This window comes from Schistocerca nitens, chromosome 4, assembly GCF_023898315.1.
Source record: "Schistocerca nitens isolate TAMUIC-IGC-003100 chromosome 4, iqSchNite1.1, whole genome shotgun sequence".
Lineage (NCBI taxonomy): Eukaryota > Metazoa > Arthropoda > Insecta > Orthoptera > Acrididae > Schistocerca > Schistocerca nitens.
In genome coordinates, this window is record NC_064617.1 from 360,363,045 (window position 1) to 360,382,481 (window position 19,437).

Genomic DNA, 19,437 nt, shown 5'->3' on the forward strand with positions numbered 1-19,437 from the left:
GAAGTCATACGACGTCCGCCCCGAGCAGATGCAACGAACAAAAGTGAACAAAATGAGATTAAAAAAAAGATGGATAGAGCGTCTGCCATGTAAGCAAGAGATCCCTGGTTCGACTCCCGGTCGGGGCACACATTTTCACCTGTCCCCGTTGATATATATCAACACCAGTCATCAGCTGACGGTATTAAATGAATTCTAACCTGTGAAAAGCGGGAATAACTACTTTTTACGGCGAGAGACGTTCAGGAAGAGAGTCAGCGAGGTTGAGGAAGGTACCGACAGAGGTGTGGAGCCGCGCCGACTCCATTGCCGTGGCCGGGTGCGCTAGGTTACTCGTTTGAGGATCCATGACGCGAACAACACAATCGAGATGGTCTGACAGGTTATCGATTGGGTTTAAATTCGATGAGTTTGGTGGCCGGGATGTACGGTAAACTCGTCCTGGTGACCTTTGAATCACACACGTACACTGCGAGATGCGTGACACGTTGCATTGTCTTGCTGATAGATGCCATCGTGCCGAGGAAAAAGAAACTGCATGTAGAGGTGGACATGGTCCTGAAGGGTAGATGCTTGCTTTTGTTTATCCACTGTGCCTTCCACAATGACGATATCAGCCAGGGAAAGCTACGGAAACATTTCCCAGACCATAACGCTCCGTCTTCCTTACAGGGTGTTTGCTTTCAGACATTTTACTCTGTACACGCCAAAGGCCATCTGTCCGATGGAAAATAAAACGTGATTGACCAGAAAAGGCGACCTTTCGCCTTTCAGTGGACGTCCAATTGCCGTATTAGCACGCAAATTCCAGCCTTCGTCGTCGATGAACAACAGTCGGCATGGGTGCCTGAACCAGGTGCCTGCTGTGGAGGTCTACATGCAGCAACTTTCGGTGAACGGTTGTTGATTACACACTTGGCCCGAATGCCAATGATAATGCCCTTTTGGATGTGAGATACATCGGTCCACTTCTGCGTTACGACAAAGATTGCACTGTTTTCTGCGTCCGGCCGATATGCTTTATATACACTCCACTGTTAGTGCTACCACCTGCCATCTGTGATGTTGAACAGAGGCGATGGACAGTTTACTGCGACTAGACTGTGTATATTCAAATTTGTGCATTTGTTCTTAAAAATAATTCCGTATTTAATTATAACGTGTTTTTGATGCTGCGTTTGTTAATACAGTTTGAGAATCGCACCATCAGTCGAGTATACAGAAATGTCACCAAACACTGAAAACTACTGATCTCAATGGCTACTGAGCTGGAATCTGTTGCGTAAATTGCGGATGCTTCTAAACCCGGTTTTTCCGTTGCCAGAAACGTCTTTTTCATTGATTTTGGCCTCCCAGGTCACTAAATATCACACCTAGATAATTTTTTCCTGTGGGGGTACATAAAAAACAGATTCTTCGTCCCACCTACAGTAGCCAGTCTTCACGAGCTGGAAATCGAATTGTTGAACCTGTCGATTCTATGAACAGGGACCTATTGATTCTTATCTGGAATGAAGTGGACTAGTATTTCTTAGTTTCTCGAGCAACGCACGATGCTCATGGCTAGTGTATAGCGTAGTGTTTATGCGAATATAAAACTTTGGTTAAAACAACAGTCCAGATTGCAATAACATTTGCATATTATGACCGGTTTCAGCTTATGTTAAAGCCATCCTCTTGTCCCTCTTTGGCTGGTGCTGGTGCCTTCCCGGTTTTTCACGTGATACCAAGATCATAGGCAGTACAAACAGTACGATTGTAGAATCACGTGAAAAGCCATAGGGGGCTCAAGAAATCTGAATGTGGCTATAACGTAAGCCAAAACCGGTCATAATAAAAAAAAATTATTCCGATCTCGACTGTTGTTTTCATCAAAGTTAGCACCAGATCGCTGCACTCCACGGACAATGTTGTCTAAATTTATGACGTAACTTTGAACCGTCCTGTATCCAATGACATGCGCAGTTTGTTTCTATCATTCATAGCTTGTAATAAACAAGTGAAACCTAATCTTTTTTAAAATCGACCTGTATTTTTCGAGGTGACAATTAAAACTGTTCCTCGTATTCAGGCAGAAGGAATTCAAGTTCCAAAATGTTCAAATGTGTGTGAAATCTTATGGGACTTTACTGCTAAGGTCATCAGTCCCTGAGCTTACACACTACTTCACCTAAATTATCCTAAGGACAAACACACACTCCCATGCCCGAGGGAGGCCTCGAACGGCCGGCCAGTGTGGCCGAGCGGTTCTAATCGCTTCCGTCTGGAAGCGCGCGACCACTACGGTCGCAGGTTCGAATCCTGCCTCGGGCATGGATGTGTGTGATGTCATTAGGTTAGTTAGGTTTAAGTAGTTCTAAGTTCTAGGGGACTTATGACCTCAGATGTTAAGTCCAATAGTGCTCAGAGCCAGGACTCGAACCTCCGGCGGGACCAGTCGCACAGTCCATGACTGCAGCGCCTTGGACCGCTCGGCTAATCCCACGCGGCAAGGAATTCAAGTCAGTGCTCTTATGTTCATGTTCTGTTTTCGTGGTTTCACCAAGATATTTATGGGTTCTTTAACATGGCCACAACCGATTTCCTCCCATATGCTGTTTCTTCTTATCTAGCACTACATCTATAATGACCTGGGTTTTGCTGCGATATCAGACACTTACCTTTCTGTGTTTCTACTAAACGTACGGTTATTTCACGAGGAGCCAGTGTAGTGGAATGATGTTGGTAAGAAACTGCTGTAAGATATTGTCGAAGTGGCGAATTTAGATGAAAGGATAGAACGGAAATCGCAGTGGAAAAGCAAGATGAACCGGTTTGTACTGTAAACCTCTGGCAGTAGTTGCATGGTGGGTAGTGAGGTGTCTGCTTGTGTTATGCAGCAGAGCGGACGACTCACCGGTGAAGTTGACGGCGGCGGACAGCATGTTCATGATGAGCGTGGCGCCCGTGGACTGCGCACCCAGCTGCTGCAGCACCCCGTCGAACAGCAGACCGAACGAGCCGTACTGGCCCGTCGTCGAGATCTGCAAAGGCATGGAACGACTGTCAATATAGAAGACATCACTGTCCTCGTATAATAAATGTTTAACAAGGTGGACGCCGAGAGACTCCCCATACTGAAAATCAGCCAGTTATTTACATGAAGCTCTAAATCTCACCACAGGATAGTCATTCATAGCATTCCATGGAATCTCTGCAGAATTCTACGTAATGAGTTTTCCTTCATGGAGGACTACAGCCATATAGAAGTTTCCGAAATAAATTTCTGCCATTTGACATTAGATTTTTATTCCTTTATTTCACAAAATCATAATTTGGCTCTGTAGCCATTCCCACGTGTAATTTGAAATCTCAAACATTGCCCGACCTGCGTAAATGATGTACAATCGCCTAAATAAGAACAGACAAATTTTACGTCGACGATGACATGTTATTTAGGCAAGTTGAACACTTTTTTGAGATTTCAAGTTGCAGATGAGAATGGTTAGAAAGCCGAAATTACGATTGTGTGAAATAAATGAATACAAGTCTACAGTTAAATGCCAAAAATTTCTTGCAAAGAATCTTCCTAATAATGTTCATTACTACACATGGTCCAATAAAAAACGCTTAGGTTGTTTCATCAGTGGTTGCCCTCATTCTAGTAACACATTTTATAGTTTTTTAATGTCAGAATACAAATACGAAAGTCTCAACCCGCTGCTAAGATATCTTCTGTCCTTCATCGCTTCTTTGAACTTGGGCAATGGTTTGTCAATATGAAAAACGCCAACTTGCACAATGGTCACGGGTCCACGTTAAAGGCTTGGTCTGGCTGTGATTGTCTGGGTACATCAGTTCTAAGGTCAGAAGGACACAGGGGCATAACTACCTCCAATAGAATCATAACTCGCAACACACTGTGGTGTTTTGTCCAATTTTGTGGTTACAGACAGCTTTACTCATCTTCATTATTTTCAAAATTTGTGGGAGACTCTTTGAAATGAATTATTCATACTAAAATTTAAAAAGATAACGGGTGTTAACGATGACAGCCGTGCTGCCACTAGCTTGAGAAACCGGCACATTAAATCTCAGAACAATTTTTCTGGCATGATATTCGGTCCTGAGGGAGTAGGTACAGTCGTAAAGTCACACACTGTCTCATCACAAGTATTCATGCACCTCTATATAACGCGAAACTGACAGGTAGTTGTTACGGGTGGTGGACGCGCCAATATACACTACTGGCCATTAAAATTGCTACACCACGAAGATGACATGCTACAGCCGCGAAATTTAACCGACAGGAAGAAGATGCTGTTATATGCAAATGATTAGCTTTTCAGAGCATTCACACAGGGTTGCCGCCGGTGGCGACACCTACAACGTTGTGACATGAGGAAAGTTTCCAACCGATTTCTCATACACAAACAGCAGATGACCGTCGTTGCCTGGTGAAACGTTGTTGTGATGCCTCGTGTAAGGAGGAGAAATGCGTACCATCACGGTTCCGACTTTGATAAAGGTCGGATTGTAGCCTATCGCGATTGCACTTTATCGTATAGTGACACTGTTGCTCGCGTTGGTCGAGATCCAATGACTGTTGGCAGAATATGGAATCGGTGGGTTCAGGAGGGTACACACAAACAGCAGATGACCGTCGTTGCCTGGTGAAACGTTGTTGTGATGCCTCGTGTAAGGAGGAGAAATGCGTACCATCACGGTTCCGGATTGTAGTCTATCGCGATTGCACTTTATCGTATAGCGACACTGTTGCTCGCGTTGGTCGAGATCCAATGACTGTTGGCAGAATATGGAATCGGTGGGTTCAGGAGGGTACTACGGAACGTCGTGCTGGATTCCAACGGCCTCGTATCACTAGCAGTCGAGATGACAGTCATCTTATCCGCATGCCTGTAACGGATCGTGCAGCCACGTCTCGAACCCTGACTCAACAGATGAGGACGTTTGCAAGACAAGAACCATCTGCACGAGCAGTTCGACGACGTTTGCAGCAGCATGGACTATCAGCTCGGAGACCATGGCTGCGGTTACCCTTGACGCTGCATCACAGACAGGGGCGCCTGCCATGGTGTACTCAACGACGAACCTGGGTGCATGAATGGCAAAACTTCATTTTTCAGATGAATCGAGGTTCTGTTTACAGCATTATGATGTTCGAATCCGTTTTTGGTGACATCGCGGTGAACGCACATTGGCAGCGTGTATTCGTCATCGCCATACTGGCGTATCACCCGGCGTGATGGTATGGGATGCCATTGGTTACACGTCTCGGTCACCTCTTGTTCGCATTGACGGAACTTTGAACTGTGGACGTTACATTTCAGATATGTTACTACCCGTGGCTCTACTCTTCATTCGATCCCTGCGAAACCCTACATTTCAGCAGGATGATGCACGACCGCATGTTGCAGGACCTGTACGGGCCTTTCTGGATACAGAAAATGTTCGACTGCTGCCCTGGCCAGCACATTCTCTAGATCTCTCACCAACTGAAAACGTCTGGTCAATGGTGGCCGAGCAAGTGGCTCGTCACAATACGCCAGTCACTACTCTTGATGAACTGTGGTATCGTGTTGAAGCTGCATGGGCAGCTGTACCTGTACACGCCATCCGAGCTCTGTTTGACTCAATGCCCAGGCGTATCAAGGCCGTTATTACGGCCAGAGGTGGTTTTTCTGGATAAGGATTTCTTAGGATCTATGCACCCAAATTGCGTGGAAATGTAATCAGATGTCAGTTCTAGTATAATATATTTGTACAATGAATAGCCGTTATCATCTGCATTTCTTCTTTGTGTAGCAATTTTAATGGCCAGTAGTGTAAAAGTAGGCAACGAGCGTTGTGTTGTAACTAAAGAAGCAAGAACAGCAGAATGGATCTGTCAGGATAACTCAGTGACTTCTAACGTCCACTGATAACTGGATGTCACCTGAATACCAAATCAGTCAGGGACTTTTCAACCGTCCTAAACCTGCCCAACTCGACTGTTGACAAGGTGACTATGTAGTGCAAACGCGAAGTAGCAACAACACATAAACCAAGACCAGGCAGAGCTAATGTGCTGATGAACAGGCAACGTCGAGCATTTTGGAGGGAGATTGTAAGAAATAGCATGCAATAAGTGCAAGGAATAACTCGTGAGTACCAGAGTGCTAGAGTGCTACCAGCAGTCCAGCCTGCACAGCGACTGTGCGTAAGGAGATGAAAACAGTGGGGCACACAGCCCCTCTTAAGACACACATTTCAGCAGTCAGTGCTGAGCGACCCTTAAGATGTTGTAAAAAGAGACGCCACAGGACAATGCATGACTGGAAACGAATAGTTTGATCAGTCACGCAATGTCCTGTGGCAATCAGATGGAAGTTTTTGTGTTTGTCGAGCCCGTGGGCAACGTTGCCTGCCATCATTTGTAGTGCCGGCGCTGCAATACAGAGAAGGTGATGCTGCGGTAGGGGAGTGCTTTTTGTAGTTGGGGCCTAGACCCGTCAGTGTTCTTAAGAGAAGTCTAAATCTGGAAGGATCTGGCCAGTTGTTACAGCACTTTTTACTGCATACAGTAGAGGAACAGTTTGGAGACAATTATTATATTGCAATCCAAAACGTCATAAAGCAGTCTAGAGGCAATGTTCTGTGGAAAATAATATTTCTGAAATGGCCTGGCCTGCCCTGGATCCCGACTGACCCCAGTACAACACTTTTGGGAAGAGTTAGAACGTCGATTTCGCTCCAGATTCCAAAGCCCAACGTTACTACCTTCTCTGGGGGGGGGGGGGGGGGGGGGAATTCCTCCACAGACATTGAGACATCTAACTGAAATTGACTTTGTCGCCAAGGTAAATGATGTACTCGTTGTTGTTGTTGTGGTCTTCAGTCCAGAGAGTGGTTTGATACAGCTCTTCTTGCTACTCCATCCCGTGCAAGCATCTTCATGTACCAGTACCTACTGCAACCTAAGTCCTCATGAATCTGCTTAGTTTATTCATCTCTTGGTCTCCCTCTTCGATTTGTACCCTCCACGCTGCTCTCCAATACTAAACTGGTGATCCCATGATGCCTCAGAACATGTCCTACCAACCGATCCCTTCTTCTAGTCAAGGTGTGCTACAGATTTCTCTTCTCCCTAATTCTATTAAATACTTCCTCATTAGTTATGTTATCTACCCATCTAATCTACAGCGTTCTTCTGTAGCACCACATTTCGAAAGCTTCTATTCTCTTCTTGTCCAAACTATTCATCGTCCACGTTTCAATTCCATACATGGCCAAACTCCATACAAATACTTTCAGAAACGAATTCCTGACACTTAAATCTATACTCAATGTTAACAAATTTCTCTTCTTCAGAAACGCTTTCCTTGCCATTGCCAGTCTACATTTTATATCCTCTCTACTTCTACCATCATCTTTTATTTTGCTCCCCAAATAGCAAAACTCCTTTACTACTTTAAGTGTCTCATTTCCTAATCTAATACCCTCAGCATCACCAGACTTCATTCCATTATCCTCGTTTTGCTTTTGTTGATGTTCATCTTATATCCTCCTTTCAAGACACATGATGTACTCATTCCATATTAATGTCTATTAACAAGTATATGGATGCTTTTGGTCGCATAGTGTATTATTTGTAGTATGTTCGTTTGCCATTGAGACGATAACTGTTTCTCTTGCAGTTCATAGGTGCAAATAATGGTTTGTTGCTTTAATATTGGACACCAGTATATATACTCACCACTTTTTACATGTATTTTGTTTCAAGTCACTCACAGAACTTTCAAGGAAAGCATTTGTCTGTTTTCCCTTGGCTCTGAGTTTATTCCAAAATTTGATTATACGGTTTCGAATTCTCGACATTCAAACGTTGTCGTGTCTGTTCACCTCTCTCTGTCGGTTTAAGATAGCTAGGGACTATGTTAAGCCCCGTAATGGTTGCATCCTCTGCCTATTTTCCCTGTACATTTGGCTGGAGCTGACGAATATGTTGATTACTATGTTGAGATTGTCCCAGAGCTCTGGTCATTATATGGCAGGGTGTTACTGAATTTCTGCTTTAGATACAACAAGCTTTCCACTTACATCTTTCACAAAATGGCCGCACCACGGGCACCAAGTTTCCGTTATTTAATATCTGTTCCTTATCGTATTTTTAAAGCCTGCTTGATGATATCACACGTAACTGGAATACAGAAAAGGTATTACAATACACACACTCAACTATTCGAAACTTTCCTAACAGGTTGAGACAAGGATACGACAAATTTTAACATAAGAAAAGAATTAATATATGCTTTTCGTATCCAAAAATTGGATTATTGTTATTACAAACCACCGCATGCACTGCCGCATTGAGATAAACCACACGTTTTCTCAACGTTCTTCATCTGAATTCTCCGGGGTGTCATAGTTATCCATGTTTCATCTCAATAATAATTTACACGTTGCATACAGTTCATCACGTCAAATCACTACACAGAGTTTGGCAAGGGATTGCTTTTGTTGTATCATACAATGCCTGACAAAAAGTGAAGTACCCTCAAAATATGGTCGGATCACAGAGTAACTTCGTTAGCGGCGGATATGTGCATGATTAGAGCTGCAGTTCACTGTGACAGGTGGCACGCCACAAGAGAGCATTAGTGCTCATCGTGTTTAGTTTTGTTACCAGTTCGAGAGGGATTTGTAAAGGACGTGAATAGCTTTACGTGATGAGTGGTTACCGTGAAGGACACGGAGATACCATGCGCACTTGTGAGACAGCACCTGACGACGTTTGAGAATTTGACCAGCTGGTCGGATCGAGCAGTATCCATATTTGTGGGGCATTAGGATGTCGCAGTGATCCGACGTTGGAATGCATGGGAACGTCAAAGTTTTGGTCGAGCACGTCTGACCACGACAAAAGAAGGGCGGCGTACTGTGCATCACGGCTGTCTTCAACTATTCATACTTGCACCTGCATCCGAGAACAAGTAGTCTTGTAATAGACTCCGTGAACATTTTTTATCATCTCACACCATTGGTTGGAGACTGGCAGCACTAGGACAAGGAAACAACTGTCCCACGTGTAGGTTGCTGTTGACACCACAACACAAAGGGCTGCGCTTGGAGCGGAGTCGTGACCGGGAAGCATGGCTGTTGCTTAAAAATTGGCACTGTAAAGCACTCATCGGGGGATCGCAGTTCTGCCCTACCCTGGATGACAATCGTCGCTGATTAGTGAGATGACATGGGGAAAGAGATCCCATTCTTTTGTTACTCTAGAGAGGTACAACGGAGCTACTCCTAGCATCATAGTTTGGCCATCAGGTATAATTTCAGATCAGGCCTGGTAGTGACTGAAGGGACTATGACGGCACAATAGTAATTCACAGACATCCTGTGTCCCAGTGCGGTACTTATCATACAACAGTATCGTGGTGGCATTTTTCAACAGGATAATGTTCGTCCGCGTATGGCACCTGTCTCTCTGAACTGTCTGCGTTATTTTGAGCTTCTCCTATGGCCAGAAGACCTCCAGATCTGCCTCCCATAGAACATGTGTGGATCCAGCGCGGACATCAACGCCATCCCCGTGCCACTATCAGAACATCAAGGACCAGCTACGACAATTGTGGGCCAGCGTGCCTCACGAGAGTATACAACAGCTTTATGAAACCCTTCCCAAACGAATCAATCCACGCACCCAGGGCAGAGTGGGTGTAAAGTCATACTGATAACTGGGCTCGCGGAATTAATGTGACATACCCTCTGAATCCTTGAAGTTTCATTTCGTTTCCTCCTCGTCTTACGTGTACTTCACTTTTTTGTCGTGCATTATATATCATGAGCGTAAATGATCCTCTCACACTTCCCACAGGAAAAAATGAAATTACGTTGCTGGCGACTAAACCTGCGACACCTTAAAGGATAACAAATAACGAAGTCTTATTTATTGTGCGTATATATTATAGTGGGAAGAATACATTATTAAATTTGTAGGTGATTTGGGGGAGTAAAACATTCTAAATTCAGTACACGGCTTTGCCACCTCTGGAGGTATCAACACCACTAACCCTGCTGGAAATAAACTTGAAAGGCAGATATGAGTACGTCACTTTACACTGATTTTTCTCTGTTAGAATTCATCAGTCACAGTGACTGAAGACTGATAATTGTGTCTGTCTCTTGGCAACCCAAGACCAGATGTTTTCAGAGATTGAGAGATGGGGAGAACGTGCTAGCCATGGCACTAATCGAACATTCTCTGTATCAATGTAGGTCAGGACAGCACGGGCAACAGGGGCTCTTGTTTTATCTTGTTGAAAGGAAACATCACAGAGACCTCGACCACAATACAGAGCCACCATACTTAACACGTTACAAATGTAGAAGTTTCTGTCCAAAACACAGGATATGCAAACTAGGGGTACTCAAGTTGTGCTCTCAACGGCAACCCGTATTATCAAACCAGTTGCTAGATGCATTTGAAAATGACGGATGCGATATAACAACATTCTTTCTCCACGGAGCATCCACATATGAATACGTCAATTGTGATTATGTGTGCAGAACCGGAACTCATCTAAAACGACGGTGTGGTGCCACTCCTGGTTTGGTGCTGGCGTTAGACATGCCACTGTCGATGCACCTCTCTCTGCGGCCATGTCAAGGGAAACCACAGCAATGGTTACATCGGCGACTGTCTTGCTATAGACGATTCCCCGTTTCTCGGCTCTCGGTATCATCCTGCACTGGCGAGCTAACATTACGTCTGTCCTCTTGGGGGGAAGGAGAGGGGGGCTGGAGGGGGGTGTAGCATTGAGATCCTGCACTGTGTTGAGTACGGCCCTCCTGAGTCCATTTATTCCATATTGGTGTGACAGTCATCATAGCAGTATGTGAGCGGCAGTATCACGGAACGATAAATCAATCTCGATAGGCCTCTATTCCTTTACTGTCGAATTCTGATGCGTGTTGACATCTCTCTTTCTTTTATGAGGTATGACACAATGTTCTCTCAAATGACCATCATTCAGGTGTGAAGATAACTCTGAGTATTTTTTCCTTGTACATGGTGATTCATCTGCCCTAGCTATGTATTTTACGCAACCTAAAACTCCTTCAAAAAGCATGCATGAGATTTTCATGTACCCTTGCCCCATACATACAGACTGTTAACCCTGTAAAACAAATGAACAAGACATTGTTGTAGGAATTTTAATGTAATTAAATTTTATTCTGAGATACGTTTTCGCTGGAGGCAACAATTACCGAATAACACAAGAAAAACGCGTTTTAAAGTCACTTTTGTGACTTTAACTACGTTAAATTTTCTACGAAAAAGTCCTGTTCATTTTTTCTGTATGACTAATATTTCGCATGTGTCGAGCAAGAGAACATGACAATCTCGTGTATGGTATCTGAAGGTGTTGTGGGTTGCACAAAACCCATAGGTAGGGGCAGCTGGATCACTTTGTATATAGAATTTAGATGGCATTGCTCCTAAGTACTTTGTGAGGTTAACCTAAAAAGTCAATCATTCACATAGCCAAGCATGCCAATTCGATACTTGCTGCATGCCCTCTTAACAGTGTTGCAGTTTTAATGGCCAGCTGTGTACTTCTGCGTGCCAATTCGATACTTGTTGCATGCCCTCTTAACAGTGTTGCAGTTTTAAGGGGCTCCGGAACGCCCTATAGTTGCAATGTTAAAATAACGCTTATAAATTACATCTTTCCTCACAAAGTATTTGAGGTAGGAAGTTGAACTTTTTACAGATTATTTATTGGAATATGAGCTACAACTTAACACAGGGATTTTACAAAATTTTAGTTCAGTTATTAAAGATGATTTTTTTTCAATTGTAATGAAAATTCACAACATTTTTTGCAATTTTTTATTTACATATTCAAAAATATACAGTTTTTTGGAAAAAGGCTGTGTTAAATTATGCAGAAGGTACTGTGTAACATTTACTGAAAGTTTGAAACAAATATGTTTGGAAGATCCTTAGAAAACATGCAATTAGTATGAGAAAATAAAAGTTTTGGGAATCGAGCGACAAAGATTGGATTAACTTTTTAGTGCATTCCAGGTCCATAGGATGGATTATCTTCATCCTCTGCAAACTCCTCCTCCAGCTTCCTCTTGTTCCTCCTCCTGTTTACTCTTGCTTGTATTTCTAGACTCTTTACAGCCCTGTCTGCAGCCCGAAGGCGTTCCTTGTCTAAAGCAAGCATCGCTCGTACCATGTTAGAACCTATCTTCATTCCCATATTTCTAAATACCTTGCACCTTACAATGTTGCCATCATTGAAAGTCACAACAGCATCATACACAGCAAAGTGAAGTGTTTCTATTCCAACAAATACAGTCTTGGGGATTCTCGACCATATAACACTATTTACACTTTCATTGGGGTTTTGAGTTTTTCCGTGAATACACTTTTTCAACAGTTCAGGTGATGCTAAGTCTCTGAAAATAGGTTTTATCACCTCCATTATTGCATGAGGCAGACTATGCTTATGAGTGTACAGTTCACCAGTTAGAAATCCTTTGTTATATTTACACCAACTGTCTTCTTCTTTGGGACACAAGCTATGTTGGGGATTTTCATCGGTTGAAGAAGTATGAAAAAAAAGAGCCCAAACAGCCTTCTTCATTTCGTCGACACTTTGTGTATTTTGCCTAATAGCCATTCCATTATAGTTCTGTATTTTGTCAATTACACTGTCAGTTAACCTTCCCTTCCCATCCAACCCTTTACCATCACTGAGTTTTTGTTTTTTGTACGAAGCTTTCAGTCGCCGAAGTCTTGTTCCCATTCGCTTCTGTACGTGTCCAATACACTCAAATTTCTGCACTACAACATCATCACCATAGGGCTTCAGTCCTTGAACATGTTTGAAACTTTTAGAATCACCGTCACCAAGGTAATTAACATATTGCACTTTATCACACGCCTCAGATCGCTGGAATATACTGGCAACACCAGCCACTTCCATTCCTCCACTACTGCCACTATAGTTAGCTTTGCAATTATTTTCATGTGTACCTTTATATTTTTGTGGACATCTACAATACTTTGATATTACTGCTACATCTAAAACTTTCCCTGTATACATACTGGTGGCAGATACTACACCATGAAGAGATGTGTGTCCCCGTTTATGCAAGGTACCATCGAACGCTGCAGTCAAATCTCTGTTACCATTATTTTCCATTACTGCCTCTTCCACAGCGTTCTTCATAGATTCTATACAGCCATGTTCTACTTTAGACCCTATTAATTTATTATAGGTCGTAAACTTGGTTGGGGGATTTGGAAGATTCATGATGCCACAGAAAATTGCACCTGCAGTAGCACCCTTACCAACTGAATGCAAGGAATAAACAAATCTAATGTTGTGTTCGTAGATTTTGCTACCATTTTCTTCAGTTGCAGTTACTGCAACACTGTTCCAAAAGGTGGTCATGTATGAACACTTATCACATTTCAGTTGTATTTCACTAGCAAGTCCTACGTGCTTTATTATGGAGAGTTCCAGACCAACTTCACTACAATGAATACATCTTACACAGTTTGAAAAAATTCCTTTGAGAACTGACATATCAAATATTTCATTCACATCCGATTCGCCCATAAAACATTCATAGTTTTCACTCATTGAACCAAGCTTCTTCTGTGAAGCATTTTCTTTCCCACTTTGACTGCTATGGGCAGGTGTACTTGAGAGGTTAGGTTCACTCACTTGGTTATCGTCTTTATTGTTTACAGTAATAACACATACCTTTGGCTTTCCAACATTTCTCCTTTTCTTAAAAGCCTTCAGAGGATTTCTAATAACTTTACTTTTACTCATTATTATACTTCAACAAAACAGAGACTCAAGAAACAGAATTAATTACGAATATTTTCGAGATAACGACAGAGTAAATAAGCATGAAACAATCGACAATCACACCAGCGATATATATTGAACCATCACAGGTTAGCCACAACACATACTTTATCTCACATCACTAAAATGTACCTGATGAACACGGACGTTAGTAATAACACCATTTGACAGCAGTTTAACAGCGCCACAGTGGGTCACGCCCATGTAGAACACATTTCAAAAAAAAATTTAAAAATAGTTGTAGTCTTCGGAATTGAATAAATTATATATCTATTAAAAGGTAATAGTCTGCAGATTCAGAAAACGCAAAAAAGTAAAAATTGAACTTTTCATGATTTTGAGCCTTTCCGGAGCCCCTTAATGGCCAGCTGTGTACTTCTGCATTTATGAGTGAATAACGTTCTAAGATAAGGTACTATGTTTTTTCCCCTATCACTCGTTTCTGTGGTACTGAACATAAAGCTTTTCGAAAGTCAAGAAAACCGAATCCAACTGCTTACCTCTACTATGATACTTACTATACCGTTTATAAAAAGTGCTAATTGGCATTCTACTGTTAGTGTTTTCTGAATGAATCTAGTTGTTTTGGAGAATATTATTGTGGTTGAACTCAGTTTACGTTCCAGAAACGGATTTTAGGAGTCAGTTCTTTCTATTCTTTACACATAAATGTGATTACTGTTCTTTTCAAATTAACTGGAACAGTTCAATGATCTAAAGATGTATGTTAAATTTTTGTTATGAGTGGACCTAATTAATACGTATATTATTTAAAGCATCTGACAGAAAACCAGCTAAACCTCAGGGCCATACCTAGTTATAGTGATTTCCGCTGCTTTCCAACACTATTAGGATTACTGACTGATGACAACTGCAATCTAGTTGCATCTATACAGACATTCAGATACGAACTACGGGTTGATTACTGAATCATCGATGTCTTTGATACTGTACAGGTACTGATTCCCATACTGCAGCTATTTTGTTCCAGGTAATTCATAATGTTTAAACTCAGATTTTGCTCTAGGAATCTGCTACAGTAGGTGGGAGTAATGTATGCTGAAAGTACTATGGAGTAGTTCTTCCTTTTTGTAAATGTGTATCATTTGTGCTATTTCGGAATCAAGGGGCTATATATCCGTTCAAGAGATCTATGCTAGATTATAATCGAAACTGGAGCCAACTAACTTGCAAATTCCATATAGAACACGATAGATTCTCCATTTCACCATGGGTTCTCCTTGAATTTTTTAAGTTTAAGCTGCTTTTCACCACTGCTTGTACTGCTCACTGTGCCAATCATTTCAGGATCAGTGTGGCTGGTGAATGATAGTACCTTCATTTGATTTTCCTTTATCAGGAATTGTTTTAAGAAATAATAAAATATTTCGACGTTTTCTTTGCTGTTTTGCTTTCTGCCTCGTTCAAAAGTTTCTAGGCACTGATTTTTGTGTCATTCACAGTCCTATTGTAATGGAACAAAGGCAGTTCGACCACAGCCTGCAGTGTTGCCACATTACCTGTCCCCTTCCACCTCTCTTACCTACTCTGTACCCCTCCCCCTCCCCCTCCCCCTCCCCCTCTCCCTCTCCCTCTCCCTCTCCCTCTCCCTCTCCCTCTCCCTCTCCCTCTCCCTCTCTCTCCCTCTCCCTCTCCCTCTCCCTCTCCCTGTCCCTGTCCCTGTCCCTCTCCCTCTCCCTCTTCCCCTCTTCCTCTTCCTCTTCCTCTTCCTCTTCCTCTTCCTCTCCCTCTCCATCTCTCCCTCTCTCTCTCTCTCTCTCTCTCTCTCTCTCTCTCTCTCTCCCCCTCTCCCTCTCCCTCTCCCTCTCCCTTCCCCATCCCCCCTGTTCCAAGGCCAATTGGATGTGGTGTAAGTGGTGGAAATTCGAAAATTTGACATGGGGAGTTATCCTGTTGGCTGGGGGGTACTAGCCCAGTCTGCATGATGGCCAGTTATAATCAGGTTGTTGGATCTAGTATGGCTGACAGAATTATGTCATAACCAAACATGGCGGACTCAAAATCACAGAAGTTCACCAAAATATAAAGTGTCGCATGGGTCTGCTCAAGATCGTCCCTATGATCTTCAGTGTAGAAAACAGGTGGGAAATTGGAAAATACATATATATTAGGAATGTTTATGGCATGTATACAGCAGTATTACGTTAGAAGAACAGTATAGAAATTGTCAGCACTGTGCTAAATATAAGATGGAGGATACTAACATTTAATGGCATAATATAAATTTTTAGCGTTGTTAATCATAGTACGCATACTTTTAAAAACGTAAATTCTGTAAGGAACTTATGTAGGGCATGTATATACCAACCCAGCACTAAATACATCCAATATGTCACACATAAGACATCATTAAATTACACTGTTGAGGTGGATAGCCAGACTACACTGATATCACACAATTTCACATTTAACAATTCCCACAGGTGCTTATTTATGAAATCACCCCACAGCACCCAGTGTAGTAGGAAGGAATGGACCAATTACAACATCATTATTATAAACAATCACATCAATCAGCAAGTGTGAGCCCTGTGTCGTACTGTGCTATATCAGCTTGACACAGCCGCCACCACTGGCTTCTACCAAGAATCTTCTGTGATGTGAGAATTGCATCAGAATCCCTGCTGACACCCAACATCCTCTTGCTGCACCTTAGGGGGGGGGGGGGGGGAGGGGAGAGGTAGGGCTGGCGAGGAGGAGGGGGAATGGGAAGGATGAAAGAGATCTGGTAACAGTGGAGGTTGTGCTTGTACCTGCTTCGTTCCGTTAGAGAAATTATTTTACGATTTTCTGAAAGACCTATGATAAAATTTGGTTCTGTTAGTTATTGAATGACTCATGCTTTGCCTTTCAATTAACATCTGCCTATCTGCGGATTTACGTCTCCTTTTGTAGATATTGTGCAATAGATGCTCTTTTTAGGATGCTTTCTGATATTGTCTCAGACTTTTAGCAGCTATCTACAAAGAATTACCATCTGAAAAAGAAATCTTCTTGAATATTGTGATAGAATATTCTAAACTTTCATGTGGTGTGAAAACTGACAACTTTCTTCAAATCTTCAGAAATGTAAAATTACAAAAACGCAAAAATTTAGTGTCTTATTTGTAAAATAGCTTTATTTCACCTTCAGTCACATTTATTTTTTTCCAGCATCTATTAGTGCGGCATGTTTCATTACTTCGATGCTATTATCAGGTGCATAACTCATATTTATACATCAATTATTAATTAAAATTTGCCATAAAATGCTAAAAGGTTATTTGCTGTGTGTGACAGTTGGGTTATATCCCAAGATAATGTTGCCCCGTCCACAAAGGATAATATATGATAGTGTGCACCATTCTGAGTGTCGTATAATTAAAATGATCTCAGGGGTATTTTTACTTACACGTAATGTGAAAACACCCTTATGCGGCACACAAAGCGGAAGATCTGGGCCGGCCGGTTTGGCCGAGCGGTTCTAGGCACTTCAGTCTGGAACCGCGCAACCGCTACGGTCGCAGGTTCGAATTCTGCCTAGGGAATGCATGTGTGTGATGTCCTTAGGTTAGTTAGGTTTAAGTAGTCCTAAGTTCTAGGGGACTGATGACCTCAGATGTTAAGTCCCATAGTGCTCAGAGCCATTTGAACCATTTTTCTGAAAGAGCTGGCAACCATCAGTTCACAGTTTCTCATACAGTTCTGTGTAGAGAAGTGGCTAGATGCTTCAACTGCTAAGATAATAAATACACTAAGAGTGCAGACATTTGTTGCACAAGCACACTAGTGACCAGCCTCGGCTTTGCGCAGCTAGCGTTAAGTATCTACAAGTGGATGACTTGTCTGACGCTGTGGTAATTTTGTTTATGAGCCACTGCGTAGAGATATGATTAAAAACCAGGGAACAATGTTACTTACTGAATATTAACTCCGAAATATAGTAGTGACCGTATTTGTGTAGAAAGTCTAACAAAACATGTTGCACTTAGCTTCCAGAAGAAGCCCTTAGCTTATTGTTTATGTTTTAACTGTGCCCCTGCAGGTATTTTTATGTATATCAAATATTTCTGTGTATAATACATTGATAAGCTCTTCGGGATTAGGTGCAAAAAGGAACAGATTACTTTTGAATGTCACACGTGGCAGGGCCAAGCGCAGCTGACTAAGCGAAAAACTCTGCACACTTAGACTAATTCTAGCAATGTTGAGCTCCTGACCCTGTGCTTTCTAAATTGTCATACCAAAGGCGAGTTTAATGGAGGACGAGAGCCGTTTGAAGTGGAAAGGTAGATCTATGCGTATCATTGGTATTCGTCGTATCAAAACAGTCTGTTGGTATTTTGAACTCGACTAAAACATGTTTGATGTTGGTTATTCGGTGTCTTGTTCCTTTGGAAAGTCAAGGTGTGTTTAAATTTCTCAAAAAGATAAATAAATAAATATCGAGGCCATCTACTTTTAGCATTAATTTATGCAGCAGAATTTCAGGCGGCTTTAATGAATTGAAAAATTCAGTAAGGTAATGTGCTGATTTCTTCAGCAAAGTAATAAATTTGTAATGGAGCTTCAGACGTGGTCAGAATGAAATCATTTACTTTATTTTGTTCATTTGAAGGTGGCAATCTAGTCCTTTCCTGAAATCAGTCAAATGTCTTAGATGACATGTTGTGCATATCTGGATATAAGTTTGCACTTAATTCCAAGACATTGTTACAGAAACAAAAACATTATTAATATTTATTTTACTCTTTTTGCTTAGTGTCCACTATTTCCTATTTTGAGCAAGCTATTAGCAAAGTGTATATTGTCTTACCCAGAAGATTTAACCTATTATGTGGCGTCATGGATATTATCTTTTCCAAGATGACTTCATGTGCTCTCGTACCTCTTGAGATTGCTTGAAAGATTTGATGGAGGGCTCCAGAGAACAAGATGATGGAGCCGTCCATAGGAATATTGTTGTTACGCAAATCTCGCGTTATTCTATATAACGCTCTACCGCATGTTTCATAGGACATCGAATACTTATCCCAAAATGCAATCACGCATCAGTTTACCAGTATTACTTTGCTGAGAAACATTACAGATGCTGTACCTGTCGTCGCCGTACAATTCATGGGGAGTTTGAATGTAGAATGAGCAGTTCGGTCGGCTTCTCAAAGTGTGGCACCAATGCCAGACGATGTCACAGCCAGGGCAATTTTTCCACCAGTTCAGACTTATGCGAGTATTTGTTTGATATTAAATATCTTCCCAGTGCAGGTGGAGGTTCGAGTCCTCCCTCGGGTATCGGTGTGTGTGTTTATACTTAGGATAATTTAGGTTAAGTAGTGTGTAAGCTTAGGGATTGATGACCTTAGCAGTTATGTCCCATAAGATTTCAAACACATTTGAACATTCATCTTTCCAGTGCCTCCAGGCGTATCTAAAAAGCCTTTTTCTCTTCGTTGTTGTTCACTGATGACATTATCAGATCGTAAGCACTTTTTGTTCGTGAAAGCGAAAGCCATTTTGAACGGTCTGTAAAGATCGATAATGATCGTCGTTCGTT

General features: G+C 42.1%; 1 protein-coding gene across 1 annotated transcript in view; it reads right to left on the bottom strand.

Annotated features, from left to right (window-relative positions):
• Nucleotides 1–19,437, bottom strand: part of LOC126251589 (uncharacterized) — a 338,248-nt gene that overhangs the window by 114,405 nt on the left and 204,406 nt on the right. Inside the window, exon 3 of the mRNA XM_049952121.1 lies at nucleotides 2,897–3,023. Within this exon, the coding sequence (XP_049808078.1) occupies nucleotides 2,897–3,023 (127 nt within the window). The remainder of the gene's footprint in view (nucleotides 1–2,896; nucleotides 3,024–19,437) is intronic.